The following is a 22225-nucleotide window of genomic DNA, read 5'->3' on the forward strand; positions in this document are numbered from 1 at the left end:
AATTTGTAATTTTCATTTTCTAGCACTGTAGCAGGGATGAAAAGGTAATATGGTTCATGATCCACTTTTAATCCGGTAACATACGCTATTTCTAAATAAATAATTTTGCATACATTATTGTGTCTTTTGGTGTATTCATTACCTACTAGATTCGTACATTCGCTAATTATGTGTTCTATCGTCTCACTCTTTGCATTACATTTGCGACATAAGTCATTTAATACGCTTCCGTCTTTGATTATATATTTCCTATAATTCTTCGTACCAATTACTCTGTCCTGAATGGCTACCATTGTCCCCTCCGTTTCCTTATATAGCTCACCTCTTTGTAACCAGGCATTTGATAGTGAGGTGTCTACACATTCCTGATGAAGAAATTTGTGATGTATGCCATGTACTTGCTTGCTTCTCCATGTCTCTTCTAGCTCCTCTATTTTTTCTTCATCTATTGATTTGTCTCTGACATTAAGCTGGAGTGGTGTTGCTTTATCATCATTTTTTATGACTGACTTATAGAGGTTAGTCGTCTTGCCTTTTTGGAAAAAGTAATTTCTAAATTTATCTATAATTCTGTAATGTAGGTTCTTAATGCGTATTAAACCTCTACCACCATTTTTTCTTTTAATGTATAACCTTTCGACAGCAGCATTTGGATGATGTGATTTGTAATCTGTTAATGCTTTCCTTGTCAATCTATCTAGGTCTTCTAAATCCGTATTAGTCCAATGAATTACACCAAATGTATACGTTAAAGTTGGAACAGCAAATGTATTTATGGCTTTTGTTGTATTCCTGCTATTTAACTGCGTTTTAAGTATAAGTTGAAGCCTGTTTTTATATTCTCTTGTGACTTTTTCCTTAATTTCTTTCTGTGGGATTTGAGTGTTCTGCAGTATGCCAAGATATTTATATTTTTCATGTTCTTCCATGTTTTCGATTTTTCCGCTATCTAAAAGAATATCTTGCCCTTTAACGTATCTCCCTTTATTAATTTCTAATTTTCTGCATTTATCTATTCCAAACTTCATACATATGTCATTACTAAAGCTCTCCGTTAATTTCAACATATAATTTAACTCCTTCTGATTGTGGGCATATAGCTTTAGATCATCCATGTAGAAAAGATGATTAATCATGTGTGTCTGATTTCTATCAATTTTTAATTTGAATCCATATTTTGTTGAATTTAATATATTTGATAATGGGTTGACAGCTAGGCAGAACCATAATGGGCTCAGTGAATCCCCTTGAAATATTCCTTTTTTTATTCGGATAATACTACTTTGAATTTGACCTTGAGAGGTATTCAATACCAACTGAGTTTGCCACTTATTCATTACTGTGTTTAGAAACTCCACAATTGAAATATCTATTTTGTAAATTTTTAAGATTTCTTTTAGCCAATAATGTGGAACCGAATCGTATGCCTTTTGGTAGTCTATGTTTATTATTATTATTATTAATGGTAGATTTTTATGGCCATTTGAACATTCTGCTCCCATTTTGACAATTTGATGTCTTGTATTAATAGGGTATTTGCCAATAAGTCAACCTACACCCTTTTAGTCGCCTCTTACGACAAGCAGGGATACTGCGGGAGTATTCTCTATCCCCCAGCCCGCAGGGGTGAAAGTACCGTGATGAATTCAACCAGTGGCTTAGCAAGGAATATGCTTAGGGAGGAAGGGGGGCAAGAGAGGGCAACCCCCCCCCCTTCCACCATAGGGAGGGTATGGGAAATTTTTTGAAAAATGACATGCTTGGAAATACATTTCACATAATTTTGGCACTTAAAATTTACCTTCAAGCAGATGCAGTTATTGTGTCAAAACTTGACAATTTTTCATCATTTTTCTTATTTCTCTGAGGCTTTGGGTTGGGGATCTATCCTCCTCATCCCCCCCGTAGTTACGCCACTGAATTCAACTATCCCAGTTTCTGAACTTATGCAAGAATCTACTTGTAAGTAAGAATCGTGTACAGGAGAGAGATAGGATGAGGTTAATGTAAAAAGAACTCCCAACAAAATTTGACTGCTCAGCCATAAAATGAGTGGTTTGACTTCAGTAAATGGACTACTGAAAGAAAGATGTCCATGAGAGTCAGGGAAACTAAAAACACTTGAGTATGGGATATCAGTCAGGGCAAACTATTTCCTTAGCTGGAACTCAGGCTGATAATCCTTTCAGGAGATTTTGCAATAGTCAAATATAAAATGCAACAATAGCTGCAAATCAACAGCAGCTCTAACACAAAATAGACAATCTTATTATCTCTCTATCCCAATCAACAAAAAGGAAAGGAAGGAAAAGAAACTGAACGTTTGTGGCCACTTGCTCACCATGACCATGACAGCAAGTCAAACAAAAATATTTCAGTCCATACATGCACAGCTATTAAAATATGAGTAGCTAATTATGTTTACAAAGATCATTGTACCACTCTTTAATTAATTTTAGCCATTGTCAACAGCTTGAATACTTGCATGTCAATTTCAACCTTGTTGATGTTCCACTGCTTAATAAGCTTTAATGCAGTAGTAGTAGTAGTAGAATTGAGCTTTAGGGTGCGTTGATGCCTAGGTCATTCTGCACTACTACTTAATCATTTGTTTCAAATCATATAATAAAGGGATCGTCACTGCACAATTTATTTACATAAAATAGACAGTCACTTTTAAATTTTATTTAACACACCTATTTCCTTGAGAAACAAAATTATACTATTTATATTACTAGAGTGGTCTCCTAGGGGGGATTCAAGGTCCCCCCCCTATATTGAACCGTGTCCGCGAGTCATGGTATTTGTCACACTCTGTCAGGATATGACAGATACTTAAAAGGCACTTAAACTCATTACACTGAGGGGCTTGCTTCTCTTCAGTAAAGGGAAAGGCATGAGTCAAAGGGCAGTGCCCTATCCTTAGCCGTGTAATTACTACTTTCTCCCTTCGATTGTTCCTGGTGGAGGAGGGCCAAGCTGACGTTGTCGCCATGATGCTTCGGAGTTTATTATGGCTCAGAGTCCTCCACGACTCCCTCCACTGTTCAAGTACTGCTTTTCTAAGTGACGCTCTCAGGTCCTAGTGGGGAACTAGCGTCGACATCATATTAGAGCTCACCTTATATGTACAATGACGATTAGTAAGCATGATATCAATTTGGAAGTTACTTACAGCAATACCATGACACATACCACACTAGAAATGTTTTAAACACATTTGGGTTATCATATGAAACGTAATATTTCTGGTTAAAGAGGTCTTGAATGGCAAATAACACACAGTTCTAAGATATGACAATTTATAACAAAAAAGGTGCTCAAAGGAAGCATATGGCACTGATAAATGACACACCAATTTTAAAATATTGCTCCATAAATTCATAGAAAAATAACTGAACACATTTTACAAAAACATCAATAAACAGTCTATTTTGCCAGACATAACAAATATCTGAAAATAATGTGATGATACAATTTTAACAACATTCATGAGCTACGCAGAAAAAATGCATATAATTACCATACAAATTGGCCAATTCCTGTTTCAAGAATTTAAATAGCAATAAAAACATTTGTCCTCTACATTGCCTATTGAAAAGCACCAAATATTGCAGATCTATCAGAAAGCATAGCCATGCTGTATAGTACACACAATAGCTGGGGGTTGCCAGTTTGAACGCATACCATGGAGAAGCAAATAACCTCTTCCACCTGGGCTGCTCAATGTGAACTCAGCATAACACTGACGTAACCCTGCCAATAGCCCACACCACTGCTCTCATCTATCATTCGCTGGGATCATTAAAAAAGTCCAACAATTTCCTCAGTGTCACAATCCAGGTCCATATCATAGATAGCGGGCCTAGTTGATAGTCCAGGCATCTTTGTTATCTGAAATATCAAATGGAACCAACAGTTTAAGCAATATTCTTCCCATCATAAAGAGTTCGAAACCAATTCATTATTTCAAATGGCAATAATGAAAGAATAACCTTTGGAAAATCACTTTCGATTACACTAAATTTTAACCAAATAGTTAAAGGTCTGTATGTACTAAACTCTTAATTATTCATGTGCAGATAATCCATGTTACAGATTAGCAGTGCATGAGTTTCTCCCTCCCATGATGTTTTCGACAATCTATATAAAAAATCAAATTAAACGCATAAACACCAGGATAATCCTATTTTAATGCAAGGATACACAAGGCTTCTTTTTCCATTAGAATTCTCTCTGACAAAAAGATTATGTATTATATTTACTTTCTGACATGGAATGAGTCAAGTTTTTACGACATCTTCTCTAGTGCTGCAGTAGACAATGACCAGTGGAAAAACTCTTTATTTTAGAAACTTTCTTAAATTTCTTTAAACAATAGTACTTACAGTAAAAAATATTATCAACCTATTTTATTTGTATACATGTATCACGTGCTCAGGCATCGCTTGGAGGAACCACACATCGATGGGTAAGTTCTAACAACACGTATCTCAAAAATAGCAACTTTTCAGGAGAGCAAAAAATCTATTAAATTTTTATAGGAAACATAATGAAATACACTTTTGTATGTTCCACAAGAGTTTTTAATCCCGACCTAGGTTTCGGCAGTACAGTTTTGGAGACAGTGTGTACTGCCGAAACCTAGGTCGGGATTAAAAACTCTTGTGGAACATACAAAAGTGTATTTCATTATGTTTCCTGCGAACAAGTTCCACCAAATATCGCCATCCAACCTTAAGCTGATAAATTTTTATAATTGTAAGCCAAAATTATAAACCAAAAATTCATAAAACTGAAAAAGAATCATACATTTGCCAGAAAAGAGTTTTTTTGCTTGAATTTATATTTCAATATTATTACACTTTGTTTAAGATACCTGTGTCAAACCCGCCAAATTTTAAGATATGTGTTGTTAGAACTTAGCCATCAATATCTTATGTGCAAAATAAATCACTTATTAATGTTCCACAAAAATATTGGTTAGTGGTAGTTTGGTGGGGGCAAGATCCAGCCAGGTATATTGGACCCAAGCAATGCTCGAGCGCCACCCTTTTCTAAACACTTCTTCAGGCTCCAAGAGATAATTCGGGTCCTCCGGAGACGGCCGTCACTTTTTTGTTAGGAAAAAATCTAATAACCGCTGATATGGTAGAATAAGAAAAATGTAAATAATGAATATGTACTCTGTTTATTGGGAAATGACATTCTGAGCACGTCTAAAACCCAAGGCCTTATGAGGAAGCCATTAACTCAATGGGGAACGTGCACAATTTTTTAAAAGTACTTGAATAAAAAGCTCCCATCCTCAAATGTACACGCCGAAAATTTTGCCGATGACTAATGCTTTTTAGCTGAGTTATGAGTCTTTAAAAGTAGACCCTCATCGTCTGCTTGAAAACACGACGTCATCAGAGTGTGAGGTCACGGCACGGTATCCACTGATGACTGACTGAGGAAGTGGATAGAAAATCGATCTAAGAGGACTCAAATGCAAACTAGACAAAAATAACTGCTGTTTTAACGTCAAAATGCTGAATGTGAATATATTAGGTTGCCAAGGCTTTGTTGAAACAAATAAAGGGGATTGTTTGGGGAGATTTGGAAAGATTAAATGAAAATAAGTTGGTTGCAGATTGTGATCTATGTTGGACACCCATGTCATTTGGTTAGTGGAATAAGCGTATTGCAGCATGGATATTCAATTGACAAACGTGTGAAAACCATATATTACATCGTTTTAGTGCCCCACCGCTCAAGTACCTCTATTTTCTCGCCGGAGAAGATTTTTGCTAGTGCCCCAAAGGACAAAAATAAGAGAAGAAAGTGGTTGATGACCTACGGAATGGAGTTAAATACTTAATTTACATTGTCAACGGGATGTTTCTCAATGTAAGTACACTCTTGAATCAGGGTTTTATCAAATCACCAGTATTTCTCGGATGGCCACCAAATTTAGGATGTATAACTCATTTTACCTTGTAAACAACCCTAGAAATGTACCTAATAGTCCACCAATTGTAGGACTATATATATAAAGGAAGGTGGCTATTAATAAGAATAAATACTGATTACGATTAAACCACGGGTAAAATAAGGAGTACATGAGAAATATATAGTACGGTAAATTAAGTATTTGCTGCTGTGAAGCCCATAAAGTTCGCTGAATGTCAACGCAAAATCTAAAATTTCGTCTCGTTTCTGCAGTGGGTTTCTGTTCAAAAACAGGACCTTGAGTACAGAGTAAATAGTATTTGAAACTCATTTCTGTGTCTATCAAATACTTTTTTACCTTTTCACGACCATTAGGATCTCAACTACGGCCGATTAGGGAAGACTATTGAAGTTCCGCATGGTAGGTAACTAAGTAAATACATAAAATAGATTTTCAGCTAACAATGGATACATTAAATCTTAACTTAATAAATGAATATTTAAAAACGTTCGTAAAATAATTTTCATGAATCGCATAATTATTTACCTGCCTTATTTTACTCCCGCATCTTGCTAGTGACGAAGCAATCACTGTTTTTCAGAAAATCAGCCGCCATAAGGAAGTCGACCAAAAGTAAACTGAGGTATTGTGCCTTCTTAAATCCCTCATAATTTGATTAGTCCTTTAAGGAACTACAACAAAATTCAATGAAGATTTTTACTTCGATACCTTGCATTCAAAGCTCTACCACTCTTCTCTCTTAGCGAAGTGAATGGTGTACCGTGCGATGACGTCAGAAGGCATTTCAGGTCACATGACTTCAAGCGATATTTGAGCATTTTTAATTAGCATTTATTGACGTTTGTGGAGTACTAGAAGAGTTTTGGCTTACATATTTGGACTCATGAGAAAATTTTCTATTCAATGAGACTAACTAGCATGATGAACAAGTTTCATGCATGTTCCCCATTAAATTTCAAATAAATCATCAGAGATCATTTCCGCTTTGTATACGAACGTGGCAAGTGACCGCAATTCTGCCCATATCATAGATTTGTCAGGAAGAGCAACTGAATATGATGTGAATAAGCATTAAGTATGATAATGTTACAGTTCAGTGGGTAAACAATGCATTGAGAATAGAAGTGAAAAGGCCATGAATGTTAAAAATGTATTCTTGGGCACCCCAAAATTCAACTTCTTCACAAAATTGTTGTATGCTCTCAAGTCTACCGCTAATATCAATTTGAATGACCATTCAAATAAAAGCCAATCAAACCAATACCTGAGGTAGCCCTGAAAAGGGCATTGTCAATTAGCTACGATTGCAGCAGCTGGAAGCGTTGTCAAACACATAAGCGGCTAAACACCTTGTCAGCTTGGTATATATTCTATTTATTTGGGTAAAAGTATTTCAGCGCTATAAAAAAAAATCAACGTACAATTCCTCCTTCGCATGGTGCCTACTTCTCCACATATATTCCACTAAATGTGTCTCAAAGGACTCCACACATATTCTACCAATCCTTCTCCGCCTATCCCTCTTCACGGCCGACCACAAATTTTCTATAGTCTGGGTGTGAGTTAGCTTTTCCCCTGGCTTCAAGAAGTTGACGGAGTGATTGATAACATCATGGTGATATCCTAGGTCAGCTAGCCCACTATAACCCCTCCAGATATCAGTCTTAATGATCCACCCCTTCTTGACATACTTTTGGACTGCCTCGTTGAGAGTGGAAGCGCTTCGTCTATCAACGTAGCAAAGAAACATTTCTCGGGTTCCTCTGTCAATTCCTCCCAATACCCACTTGGTCCTGGTCATCCTGCCACGATTGTACTTCCGGTGACCAAAGGCACTCTCGTCAATCTCTACAATGTGCCCAGGGCCCCCTATCTTCCATCACAAGGACGTATTAAAAATTTCTCCACTATTTTCTAACTGTTCACTATTTTTTTAATTACATGATACCAAGTGGAAATGAGCAGTTTTGCCTAAGCTCTTTTTGCAAACCTTCTAAAACTCGGGAGTTTTTTTTTATTTCACATAGTGTGTATGCTCTTTTTTATGTACAGATTTTGTAAATTTATCGTGGGACCTGTACAGACAGAAACAATAAATACGTAAAATCCTCCATTCGAGTCTCGGTTTCCGGGCATTCCTGTGCATTGAATTGTCCATAGGTGATGACAGTTTCTCCAGCCATCCTACTGGCGTCTTCAAGTCAGAAGTAGAGATGCATAAATTTGGTCATCTTATATAGGTACTTTGGGGATCAAAGGAGGGTTCTATTTGGTTGGATCTCAGGTGGGCTCTGATTGGTCATTGATTTTGAAGACCCTCTTCCATGTATTGGCTAATGTGTAGCGGTCTTCTCTATTGCAGTTCTCAGGATGCTTAGTTATCTCTATAGCTTCTGGGATTAGCCTAGGATAGTAACGACTTTCATTACACAGGACTATAGGCTTATTGAAATCCACAATGTGGCCAGGTACCGACCACATGTGCTCCGAAATGGCAGAAAGGCGGAACTGCTTCTTCTCCGTGGCACATTCATATTCCCCTATCCTGGTTTTGATATATCGTCCGGTCTGTCCTATGTAACATTTACCACAGGAGCATTGCAGTTGATACACTCCCCTGTACAGTGAACGCGAGATCTTGTCCTTCAGCTTACTCAGAAGGTCGCTTGTTTTCTTGCAGCAAGTGAACCTGGTCTTCATATTACGTTTGGTCAAAATTCTGGTGATTCACTCCATGGTTCCTGCTACATAGGGAACGGCTGCGTATGCTGTGGGTTCCTCTTGTGACAAATCTTCTGTAGATTTATTTCCTTTGTTGTCACTCCATAAGGTCCCTTTTAGGACTGTGTCTTTCTTGTAGCCATTTCTATGACGTGCCTCGGCGAGATGTTCTTTTTCTTTCTGGATGGAGTCTTTGTCTGAAATGGTCTTCGCATGGTGGATCAGGGTGTTCAACAGACCGGCCTTCTGACAGGGATGGTGGTGGGAAGTGGCATGTAGATATCTATCAGTGTGGATTTTCTTCCCGTAGACAGAGTGCCCGAAGCTTCCATCTCCTTTCTTTTCCACCATGACATCCGGGAAGGAGATCCAACCACTCTTTTCTGTCTCCATAGTGAAATGGATGCTGGGATGTTACCCATTAAGGTGTTCCAGGAACTTGTCTAGATCTTGTCAACTGTGGGGCCAAATGAAGAATGTGTCATCCACGTACCTCAGCAAAGGGAGGGTTTCTTCACGGCACTGCTGAGGGCTTTTCGTTCAAACTCCTCCATGAAGATGTTCGCCACAACCAGTGAGAGAGGGGAGCCCATTGCTGATCCCTCAGTCTGCTCGTAAAATTTATTATCCCAAACTAGTAAGAGTTCTTCAAATAAAATTCAGTAAGGTCACTGAAGTTCTTGGGAAAATCCTCTCCGAGGAGTTTCCAAATGGTTTCCATCGCGTCGTTGATGGGAATGTATGTGAAGAGAGATACTACATCAAATCTGACAAGGATATCATCTCTCGCCACCTTTGTCAATTTCAGTATCTCTGTGAAGTGGGCGGAATTCTTCACGTGGGAATCTGTGCATCCGGATAAGGGTAGCGGCATCTTGGCTAAGTATTAGGCCAGCCTGTATGGACAACTCAATGCGGAGGAACGCCTGGAAGCCGAGACTCGTATTAAGAAACACCGCGGAAACCTCAGACCAAACGTAAAGTTCTACATTAAGAAAATTATACATCAAGAATATTGTCTTCTGTCTTGATTGTATTAGCAAGCTATTCCCAGTCATTCGAGGTACATGCTGTCTCTCTGTATTTGTAGTATGAAGTGTAATATTATTATTGGAACTGAAAGTTGGCTAGCAGAAGATGAATCAGACAATGAGATCTTCCCAAAATCGTTCACCATTTATCGGATATAGAATCGATCGAGCTGGAGGCAGAGTATTTATAGCTGTAAAGAATTCAATCGTCATCCAAGCGGTAACTGTTACTGAGACCAGCGTTGAATCTGTGTGGTGTTCTATTAAATATCCAAAATTCATAACTATATTATTATGCTCGTATTACAGACTTACTCAGATATAACATCAATGTTGGATTTTGAAACCCAAATAAACAACATAGCACCCAAGTGCCCTGAAAGAAGTTTGATTGTAGGTAGAGATTTCAATGTACCTTCTATAGATTGCAAGACGTATAGCTTCATTCCTGGTGGGAGGTATAAAGTGATTTGCTTGGTGTTATTGCACACTTCTACATCAAATTCATTGCTGCAAATAACATCTGTACTTAACAGAGGAGAAAACCTAACAGAATAGAAACTATATTAAAATCGCTCAGTCCAAATAAATCACCTGGTCCAGATGAATTCCCATCTTGCATGTATGTATAGAGAACTAGCCTCTAAAATTTCCCTCTTCTTGCAGTGACTATTATCCAGGAAATGCAGCAAGTGCAGAGGAGGCATGAACTGTCCTGAGATCTCATGTGTGTCCTAAATTTTGTAACGTGGTGCTTAACATTTGCTGACACCTAGGAGTAGACCCAGTCAGCAACTAATCAAATGCTTCCTGGGAAAAGTGGGTCTTGGGCAGTTCCTCCAAATTCTTTATGGAGCCCTCATCCAGCAGCTGTGGTCATACAAGACTATGATCCCATGAGTCACAGTCAGGCACTTGGCCTAGATATTCCGCAATAAGTAGACAGTCTGCTGGAGTATACTGAGCAGTGGGAATACAAGTACAACTGACATTATCACCACTAAAAAGGTCCACTGTCAGGTGAAGAAAGCTCATGATGAGTCCTTGAAACAAACTAAAATTAAAGACTAGGTGCACTGGGTACTCTTGCTATACCCAAAGATGATATTGCTATACTCCATGTTGAAGCCACTACGTAGCGCCAAAAGTATCCCAAGAGACATCTATAATCACATAACCTCATTTAACCATCCACAACCATTTGAAACTAGAAAGATTAAGCCCCAAGTGGCATGTAAAGTTGTCCGAAAGACATATGGTGTACGATCTCACACATTATTGCTAGATGTATTCCTATTCACTCCACCTGTTACCCCATTTGAACCCAGCCGAGTTATTCCAATCCTTTAACCACACCACCTTGCTTTACTTGTACTGTGCCTATGTAGCTCACAACCTATCTGCTCCCACATGAACTCTAACTAACAAAGAATGCAACAAAAAAATGCAATCTCACACAAAATACGACATTATAAGCTGTTAATCATCAGTGAATGTATTACAAACAATGCCTACGCATCAGCAATGTAATCTGCCAAATATACCTCTGCATTCATCAATGTGGATTTATTTTTGGCACATGTGATGGAGCACCTTTCTTTACCATGCTTAATGATAGTGTGAATTGGTGACTGACAATTATGAAACTGAATTCATGAAATAAGATGCGAAAATGTAGATTAATGTCCAAAATACAAGATGATGACATGAGCCGCGGTGTCCGCATTTGAATGCTTCAATACTGTGGCAGTCACAACGACGAGTGGACAGCATTGATGTTTACACAAGTTTTCAACACTGCAACACAGCAGCAAGAATTTAGCCACTGATACAAAACAATATCAGTTTAAGACAAGCTCTAAACCCTGCTCTGGCATGGCACCAATCAGTCTCGTACCAGGCCTTGACAACTCCTTACCTCATCAGGAATGCACCTTGATTCATTTTGTACATCCTGAACTCCTTCAGTCAAAACGAGGAAACTATGTTGACTGGTCCAAATTATCCTCCCTCCCACCATCAAAAAGGGTTTTGTACTCACCTCTCCAAGCAGAACCACCAAAAATCCAGCACCGGCGGATAACGTTACATCCCTGACTCGAACACTGAAGCCTGATGGAGCTCCTTTCAATGTTGGGTCGGCAGAGAGAGATAGATGGGTCTTAGCCATACATACTGGTAGTTTATCATACCCCTGAAACAAAAAATATTTGTAGAACTAATGCAAAATCAAAATCATCAACCAAAATAAGTATTACCATAATCAGGAAAGTTAGAGATACAGAGAACTCTCTATTATACGAAGCAGGATATTATGAAATTTTTGTGATTACAAAATGAAATTGTAGTCCTGGCGAAAAGCCTATGGTAAATATATGGTGCTCTTCGACAATACAAAGTTTCGAAAAGTTTAGAATTAAACATGATAAACAAAATTAAATGATACCAGAAATAGGTCGTTTAAAAAAATATTGTAGATATGTAATTTTGCAAAGTTGGTTTACTTTCGTGAACTCAAAAATTATACCTCAATACGTTGGCCTTCTTTAGTGCTTGCATTTCATTCTTCACTGTATTTAAAATGATGTTATGTAACATTGATATAGACCTCCCTGATCCATTTACCTCTCTGCCGCCATTTCTATCGAAGACTTTTAAATCGCCATCATGGCCGTTGATACCTACCGGGTGTTAGGTGCCATGTTTATTAAATTGTCTCTTCTCCTCTGAAGACTTTTCAACTGAAATTAGTTATTTAATTTGTCCTTTCCACACTACTATTTTACATTTATGGCGCGACTAATTTTTAGCATTCAAACTAAGAAAATCTTTTCTCTATATCAATGATACTTGGTCACTATGAATCCATATTAAACCCCATATTAAACCTTGATAAAAACACAGTGTTGAAACCATGGTTGGTCGTTAAGTGTTAAATTAACTAGTTTGGAAATTACCATTTGTGTTTTTATCATGGATAAAACAATATTCCACAAAATCAAGCCTGAAACGATTTTCTACGAATGATACTTGACATAATTTTCAATATGATGGAGAAAGAAACACGAAAACTAAATGAGGTTAAGGTACACTTTTTGGGGTATCATTTTTGGGAATTCACGCAGGTGAACCTAAACTTCACCTAAAAATGTTGAGAAATGATGAAACATGTGTTATAGAAAAAAATGGATGTGGATAATAATCGTTTCTCTCTTTATTTCCCCGATGATGGAGGATGCATCTCCAGCCTCCCTCTGGCAAGAAACCTTGCTCCTGTCGACATGAAATAAGAGAGACATACTATACTAACATACTAAATGGGGTCGTATGATATTTTAACTAATAAAGGGCCACTAAAGACAAAAAAAAAAGGCAGTGGGGAAAATAGCAAATATTTTTTCGCTACTTATTAAAAAGGTATGAAATTACGAAACTCGATATTATGAAGAGCCAATTTTCCAGCCCTGCAGACTTTGTATAATCGAGAGTTTACTGTAGGTCTATTCAGCTCTATGGTTTGTGGTTCCATTGGTTCTTGAGGTTAGATACTGAACTGATGCAGAAGTGAATCAGTACCAAATTAATTGGAGCCCTGCTCACTCATTGGAATCATAGGCTTACCAATTAAACCATGAAAAGACGTAGTTAGGAATACTTATGACTCAGCTGATGAATCATAATCACCGAGAATAATTGCATGATTAAAGAAATAGATTACAAATTTAACAGTTATTGAGGCTACTTTTAAACATCACTTGGTAATCTCCAACTTACTTGGAAACAGGCCTATTACATTTTCTGAAATATATCACACTATAATTATGATAAAAATGTGATTCAATCCTTAAAGTTCTCTATAACACACTACTTAATTGCTTGACTTTTGTATTATCCTCCAATGATGCATGTTTTTAGAAGCACATCTCTAGCTAAATTCGAGGACCACAAGTACACGAATGTTATTACACACATAGAAATGATCCAGTAGTAGTATTACTAGCAGTAAGATGTCTTTTGCAATACCGATTGTCTCAACTATTGAGCAGATTCTGAAGAACCACTAAATCAAACCATGGGAACTCACCAGCCTAGTGTACTCCTTCATTGATTGCTGAGCCTTCTCTGAAACTTCGACTTTATCAGCTCCATATATCTCTTTGGCTATGATTGTGATCTTGTCCAAAATTGACTTATCTAAGTCATAAAGAAACCTAAAATAAAAATTAGTCCATCTTAAAATTACATAGTTCCAATAAGAAAAATTGGCTGATGAATGACCTTAAATAATATGAAATATTCTCACCACAAACAATCACATAATACCAGCAGCTGATTCAAACCAAATACGTAATTGGAGAAAAGCAAAATTCACAATTGAATTAGCACGAATTTTAATGTGAATTCAGAGGTTTTAACTAAGAATGACAGATTTCATTTTCATAGTGAATTCAAACTATTTAAACATGATTTCCCACACTCAAAGCACTACTTAATGTTTTGTCAGCATGTATACTGTTCGCCAACATTTTTTAAGCAGCTCTATTGTACAACAAAAAAATACATAGAGATGACCAAAGATAAATATTGAAGGTAGCATTCACTGGGGTCATAACAACTTTCCATTTTCAATTTCCCTGACTTTCCTCTGATTTCCAGTAAAAAAATCCCTACTTTACTTCAATGGCAAAGCAGAGGTATTAACAGATATTACGGAAAAATGCAACATGGTATAATGTGAAATAAAATTAAGTCCTCTTCATCACTGATCAACAATCGAAAGTTTGGTTTCATCAAGTAATAGGAACAAAGACGAGTATTGCCAAGAGGTTGCTACCTAATGCTGCCCAGCCAGGATGGGCAGAACAAATCTCAAAAATTGATTTCATCGAGGTAACAGAGATTTGAATGAATCAGCAGTTGAGGACATACCATGCACAAGGATGAAACTGGAAATATAAATGCTTGAACAAATTAAAAATGAAATCTGAAGCAATGTAATTCAAGGCAAATATTTACTTGAATTTTGATGGTTGTTGACAGGCCGCAATCACAGCATCAGCCAAATCAGCTGCACCCTCGCTGCCACGGGCCCAGTGGTGACAGATAACAGCTTTGAATGCTCCATTCTGAACACTTGACGACTTTATGAGCTCCAACTCAGCACTGCTATCAGACCTGTGGCAACCCAGAAGTCTCAAAATGATTTTAGTCTCTCCCAATTATGCCATGCTTAAAAATTCCAGAAAGACACTTAAATTTAAAATTAAACAAGATAAACCCAGAAGATTTCAGCATTGTTTTTGGAACTTGAAAATATCAATAAGAAAAATTTGTTACATTTTTTTCCATTAAAAAAAATCACCTTGGAAATAATGCAATTTCATTGAAAGTGGAAAATATATTATTATTATATTTAGATAAATTACACCTTTCCTTTTCAATGTTTATACCAGAGAGTTTTCATCCACATATGAAATCATATCCCAATAACGCAAAATTAATGCTCACAGCCGATCACATTTCCAGTAATTTTACTTAAAATGACAAACCTTTCTGTGAGCAGAGACTAATATGCAACGGATACACTTCTTTCTCATGCAGTCAATAGAAAGTTTTGATTGAATATAACTAGGGATGGTCGGATTCGATACCTCAGATCCAAATATTCATGGATAATGCCCTCCACAGGATACTTTGGACCCAAAGGGTCTAGCCAGTTAAGATGGTGAAAAGTTCCCCAAGATGTTTTAAAAAATAAGAAATACACACTTAAAGTGCATAAAAAATTGTGTGTTTCCCCAAAGTATCAGGCCCTAACAATGGAAATTAACCCAAAAAAAAATTGAAACACGATTTTTCATTATTTAACCATATCTCCAGTTTTTATTTTTGTAAAATCTTTTTCTTGATTTTAAGATTTAAACATTATTATGATCTACCATACTAATTTTTTTCAAAATTTTTAGACCGAAAACGAAACTTTTGCATAAGTTTGAAATTTTCAAAATTAAATTAAAAATTTTAGGAAACAATACACACGCCGAAAAAAGTATATGTTGTTACCTGCTAAAATCTGAATTGCTGAAATGCTCAATGCTGAAATCAGACGCTGGGTTGATAAATATTAATTCTGGCTTATTCTACACGTGGACAGCAGATACTGTCCCACATACGGATAACCAAGTAAAGACCCGGGACAGAATTTGCATGTAATTACTATGACAAGCTGCACAACCCAAATGATACCACACTAAGCTTTCATTTACTCAGAACGTCCGATAAACAGTATTTTCTACCGAATCACCCTGACTGTTCACCATGAACAGATATTTTGAACTGTTCTTTTTACTGAGCAAGTTCAAAGTGAACATTTAAACGCACCTCTACCCAAGAAGACTTCCTTCATTCTCTCACCAAAACTTTACCAACTTATGGACAAAGCAACTCAGGGTACTGCTATGCTCAAGTTGGCTTCAACATATTTTCTAATCACAACAGGTTACAAATTAACCAATGGTGATCCTCTTTGCATCGCAATAATGACTAAAACTAGTTGTTTTGAATAAATGATCCTTTGAAAATTCTGGACTGGAAATTGAACTGGAAAAGTTGTATGTGTGAACTGGAAAAGTTGTCTGTGAAATGAATTTGAAACAAAAGATTTTGAAATTCCAGGCCGGAGCAAAAATTCTTGAATAATTCATGCACAATTCCCAATTTTTCCAGTCATTGGAAACTCTGTTAGTAGCAATATAGGTCATCTTGTTCCAAAAATAATCTCCATTCTTTGAGTAGAGAAGACTACATTTTAAAACCAGTAAAACTAGATTTTATAGTTATGTAAGCATGTACTTGGGGTCGATGGCTTTACGTATTGCACTTTGCCATGCACATTCATCGCCTGATGATGCGACCTGCAATAGCCACAAAAGCTCGAAAGACAAAGCGCATTACTCAACAGCTGCCAAAAGCAGTCGAAACCGATGAATCTCACTGTGAAAGCCTACGTTCTAAGTACATATGTACATGTTCGTACGACCAGGACAACAGCAGATCTTCATGCAATGCAGCGCATACAGAAGTTCTCCAGAATTACACATTACACTTTATTCCCTTCTGTCTGATGGTATAACATCTAATACAAGTGAATAATAATAACACGTAATGCATCAAAATACTAGCAGAGAATTTTCTAACGAGGATAAGCAGCAGAATCATAGCATTAGTTAAATAATAAAGCTATTCTAATTATGCTGACATTTCAGATCTATGAATGCAGACTCACCACCTCTATCTCAGCAGCTTGGCAAGAGGAAAATCCAAAGTGTAATTATGAAACCAACAACATAAACGTAATTCAATTTCATCGGTGAATTCAATATATTTTCAAATCTAAAATATATTACACAAGTATGGTATTTAAGATAAATAAAATGAATTACTCACTGGAATGCATTCACGGCAACAACAACGGGAAGACAATATTTGTTTCCATTGCTAATGTGTTTATACAAATTCTGAAGTCCTTTGCTCACAAGTTCTAGATTTTCCTATGGTGGAGAGAGAGCATAAAATGAAGCACTTCATAAGAATATAAAGAGTGAATTATAAGTTCAATGAAATGATATTAATAACAACAAAACATGAAAAGTTACCAAAATATCCATTGAAGAAGCTACTAACAATTTTTCCTTAGACAGAATACAGCAAATAGGTAATTGAATGATCTATAGCAATTAAACAGTTGAAAGAAAATAAATTCTCTAGGGCCATACATTTTCAGGGCAAAAGAGGTATATAATATTGGGTAAGCCGGTCATTTAGCCTTTCCATCCCGAGTAAAATTTGGGAGTTTCGAGATCTTAAGCCGGCTCACATACTGATCCAGGCTTTTTGCTAATGCTAAAAATTCCCTGATGCCACAGCCACCCTCCTCTCCAAATGTGGCTCCGTCAAACTTTTTTCTGTACCCTACGTTAAAATCAACTTTGAAAGGGCACCGATTCAACTATACTGTGGACATAAAATCTAATGGCAAGACAGACCCTGAAAGGATCCCTCAGGCAGTTTACCAGGAAGGGTTCAATAGTTGGAAGAAATGTTGGCAAATGTGTGTCATCAGCCAAGGCTTTTACTTTGAGGGCAACAAGTTTGATTAAGCTATATCCATCAAAATAAACAAGTTATAAAATCAGTCCTTTTTTTTATCACACCTTGTAATACAGTTATGCCATACATAAGTTGCCCAGGATGCAACTGCTGCTTGAAGCAAGTCTGAGATCGTGCAGTGCAATCAGTCAATTTACCAAGATGCTTTACTCATCCATGAATAAGAGTTGTGATTTACCTCAGTGTATTCCTTAGGCAACGGTATTCCTGGAGCGACAGCAGGACCACCACCATGCATCTTCAAAGCCCTAACAGTGGTCACTAGCACTACAGCATTGGGCACTAGCTTAGAGAACCTGCATTTAATGTCGAAGAATTTCTCCATCCCTGAAAATATATGCGCATCAATTTAAAAGGTCAGTTTTCAATTTTGACAACAATTGTTTTGACAAATGAATTTTTTTGGGAAATGGAAGTATAGCTGGTTCACTTGGTGAAATATGTATCAACGGGCTTATTCATCAGCTGAAAAGTTCAAGAAGCCATTGACTCTTGCCGATTGGCTTACGGCTTCTCCACGGCCTCAAACATGCATCTCAAGTGGTTTGTAGTCATGCACAGTCTAATGAGCAATTCCTTCCACCAAAGATTGGATCTTTCTGAACCACTGAATGAACCAGAACTTTAATGACCTCACTAATTCATGAAAACAGGGCAGCAACTTAAGCATTTTTTTCTTTTACATGTATTGAGAAAATGGCTGAATCCTTTTTGCCACAATTTCTTTCCCTTCCATCAATCGAATCATCTTCTTTAATTACAATTTCAGGCCTGAGTGAACAACCCCATAAATGAGAATCATCAGGGTGTCCAGCAGTTGGACATTCGCCAATTCCTGGAGGTTGCCAGATATAAATTTTACAGGTTTCCAAATATAATTTTTATTTTAGAAAAATACTTATTTTTTCATGGAAATTGTATGAGAATATTTGGTATGTTTTTTTTTAATACTAAAACTAAAGGATTATAATTAAACCTGTATTAACTTGTATAGACTTGGGAGACAGTGATTCAGGACCCAAGGGGGAGGTCCTCTGAGAGTTACAACACACCGGGAGCGGGACCCGGTAATGCAACTGATACGCCTGCGCACCCAGGGAGGAAAGTGAAAGGGAAGGAAAAAGGATGGAAGCACTGCCGCGATAGGAGCGCGACAACGCTTCGGGGTAGGGATAGGGATGGAAGGGTGAGAACCCTTGCCGCTATGGAAGCGACCAGGGCCCACTACCAGCGAAACCATGATTTAATGTTCCTACAGAGAGGAAAAAATTTCCTATGAAGCAGAAAATTTCTACGATTTTCCGTAGAAAGTGAGACCTGGGAGACATTAAAAATTCATCATGCAACAAAACTTAACACTGGAGAGAATATAACATCAACAATCCTTAGCAGACTTAAATAATGCCATGATTGACTATTAAAAGCACTGAGAGAATATAAGTACCAAAAATAAAAAAATAAAAGAATTGGCTCTTTCGAATGGTAATCATCCAATGCAAAAAAAAAGTGAAGACCTAAGTCCAGATTCCAGAAATTCCAAAAACTCACAGTTATAGAAGAAATGCAAAGAGAATATGACAATGGATGGGAAAATATACAATGCAACAAGCCAAAAGAGGAACATTATTCACACAGCTGATATACAGACTAAGACTAATAAGAAGGCCATGCACTTCCATAAAAAAACATTGAACTAAACCCATAGAGAGGAACATTTATTTGGTTTTTTCCAAGACAGTCCAATAGCACAGAACCACAAAATTCCTACCAGGAACTGTTGAGTGGGACTCTACAGCATATTGCAATATGACACTAGATAGTCTAAAATATGACCTATATGTAAATTCAACTACCTTTGATCAGTTGCCTTAAAATGATAAGATGGACAAAGGCTGAAGGCAAAGGAAATTTTGGATACATCCCACCCTTTCAGAAAAACATGAATTTTTACAAACATCTACATACTACACCACAAGCTGTCTCAATAGGCATGTGGCAAGTGGTGTTAAGACATCAGCTGTCTACCTATGATAAAATATTATTTAGTTACGCATCAGCATTGAATTAACTCCCTCTGTTTTTTTTTACCAAGCATTTATTAAAATCCTTTGCTGTTTGAGTGAAGATGAAATTACTCTGTATACCTGTTGGCTCCACCACGAACCTCTCTTACTTTATTATTTCAGTTGGACATGGAAATAAAGTGTTGATCAAATATAATGTTCTCCATGTCACTCAAAAGAACATCTGTTCTTAACTCTAATGTTCTCAAAAAGACTCTCGCAATCTAAGCCTAGCACAAAGCTAGGTTTCTATCAGCACCCAGCCTCCTTTTATCAATATGCGATACTGCCTAAAACTTGTGAAACAAAGTCACCATACCTTGAAATGGCTTTCACTCTGGGGATAAGAAGTTTTAATCAAGCCATAAACTGTGCTATTATCGTGTGCTAAACTCATTATTGTCATCTTGATCACTCACCAATATCAGAGCCAAAGCCAGCCTCGGTCACCACATAGCCATCCTCTCCAACCAGTTTGAGGGCAATGTGGTCAGCAATAATGGAGGAGCACCCATGGGCAATGTTGGCAAAGGGGCCTGCATGGACCAGAACAGGAGTGCCTTCAAGTGTCTGCATTAGGGTGGGCTTGATGGCATCCTTCAGCAAAATAGCCATTGCACCTGTAGCACCCTGTGAAAGCAAACATGGGCCCACCCATTAAGTCACCTAATTATCTAATCAACTGTATCCATATGAAATTTATAAATCTGATTTAACAGAATGTAATCAGAGAAAATAACTCCAAATTTCCAACATAAACCTCTCAGCTGCAGGGAAAGTACATGTATGTGAATTTGCAAAACTATACGAAAACATACTTATACATATCTCCACACTTCTAGTCTTACCTTCACTCTCAACCTCTGTTTCTTTCAGTCGTAAATGCTTTCCTTCTTAGGAGAGAGAAATGGCAACCTACCCTTCTTACCAAAGCTTGTCTCTCCCACACTGCAATACTCTGAGTCACAAACTTTCCCTTAATTATCATGCATGTACACAAGCACTCTCATTTGAATTGGCTATATATTATCAACATGATCACTGAGGAACTGAGTTCCTTGCACACTGCAGGGTGCCATACCATGGTTACGCATAGGGCTCACTCATGCATGGCTGCAGTTTCTATCTACTAATACTGCAGTACCTCAAAATGTAGCACGGGCCCAATTCCAGGACTCATTTCTTATTCATTTCTGGGCTTTCACAACCTCAGTGTTAAACAAACACTGGTGTCAGACCAGCACCTCCTGGGAGTGCAACTCAGGTTACACAAAATGCATTTTTTATCATTAATTGTTAGACTCCATTCAGGGGTGGAGGTTTGTATGCATTTCACATTATATTGCATGGTGATAGGCTTTCTCGGAACATAAGTGGTGGCCCAATTTGCAGATGGTCAGCCATTCTGCATAATTATGGAGGGGGATCAAGGGATCCCCCTCCATAGCTGATTTACCAGAATGTAATCAGAGAAAATAACTCCAAATTTCCAACATAATCATCATTGGATTGCTTATCAGGGGATCCCCCTCCATAATTATTCAGAATGGCTGACCATCTCCATGAATAGCTCCAAAATTATGCAGCCGGCTAATTCCTCGAAGAAATAAAACAATATTTACTACTGTCTAGTTTTGAGATACCATATTTCTCCGAATATAATGAAGTGAAATGTTCTCTCCCCTCTGAAAATAGTCCCCCCCCCTAATTTTGAGGTTTCAAATTTGGGAAAAAATTTTAAAAATGCATTTCAATATTGTCCTCCCTTTACTTTTACCACGAGCATTTTTGAAAAAAAGGGGGGACTATATTCAGATAAATACGGTAATAACTCTATCTTCTTAAAGTTCAATTTTTAGGGCCAAGATGATGTAAAATGTACTTCCAGACATGTCATTTTTCAAACATTTTACCAGACTCTGCCTGGGGGGGGGGGAAGGGGCCACCATTTCAGGCCATCCCATCCCTCCATAAGGCATATTTCTAGTTACGCCACTGATTTGGATAAGGATTTCATGAGAGCAAGACATTAGAAGAGGACTGGAATACTTACCAAATCGTCAGCAGTCACAGGTGCACCTTCACGATTCAGTGCCACAACTATTTTTCCCAGGCGATCTTTCATGTCATGGCAGTCATTGGCCAATGCTAGAATAGCCATTATTTCACTAGCCACAGTGATTGAGAATGACGTCTCCCGAGTGTGGCCTTTCTCTGTACTTGATTGACCAATAGTTATCTTCCTCAGAAATCGGTCATTTGTGTCCACCACTGATAAGGGAGAA

General features: G+C 37.5%; 1 protein-coding gene across 2 annotated transcripts in view; it reads right to left on the reverse strand.

Moving 5' to 3' along the window:
• Window positions 1-3288: 3288 nt before the first annotated feature.
• LOC124167525 (C-1-tetrahydrofolate synthase, cytoplasmic) overlaps window positions 3289-22225 on the reverse strand; it is a 44477-nt gene continuing 25540 nt past the window's right edge. For both annotated transcript variants that reach the window (XM_046545469.1, XM_046545468.1), the window contains exons 13-20: window positions 21994-22211; window positions 20360-20570; window positions 18056-18204; window positions 17155-17258; window positions 14725-14883; window positions 13793-13919; window positions 11750-11902; window positions 3289-3894 (exon numbers count right to left, since the gene is read on the reverse strand). In XM_046545469.1, coding sequence (XP_046401425.1) covers window positions 3805-3894; window positions 11750-11902; window positions 13793-13919; window positions 14725-14883; window positions 17155-17258; window positions 18056-18204; window positions 20360-20570; window positions 21994-22211 — 1211 coding nt within the window. In that variant the 3' untranslated portion in view covers window positions 3289-3804. The remainder of the gene's footprint in view (window positions 3895-11749; window positions 11903-13792; window positions 13920-14724; window positions 14884-17154; window positions 17259-18055; window positions 18205-20359; window positions 20571-21993; window positions 22212-22225) is intronic.

This window comes from Ischnura elegans, chromosome 11 (genome assembly GCF_921293095.1).
Source record: "Ischnura elegans chromosome 11, ioIscEleg1.1, whole genome shotgun sequence".
Lineage (NCBI taxonomy): Eukaryota > Metazoa > Arthropoda > Insecta > Odonata > Coenagrionidae > Ischnura > Ischnura elegans.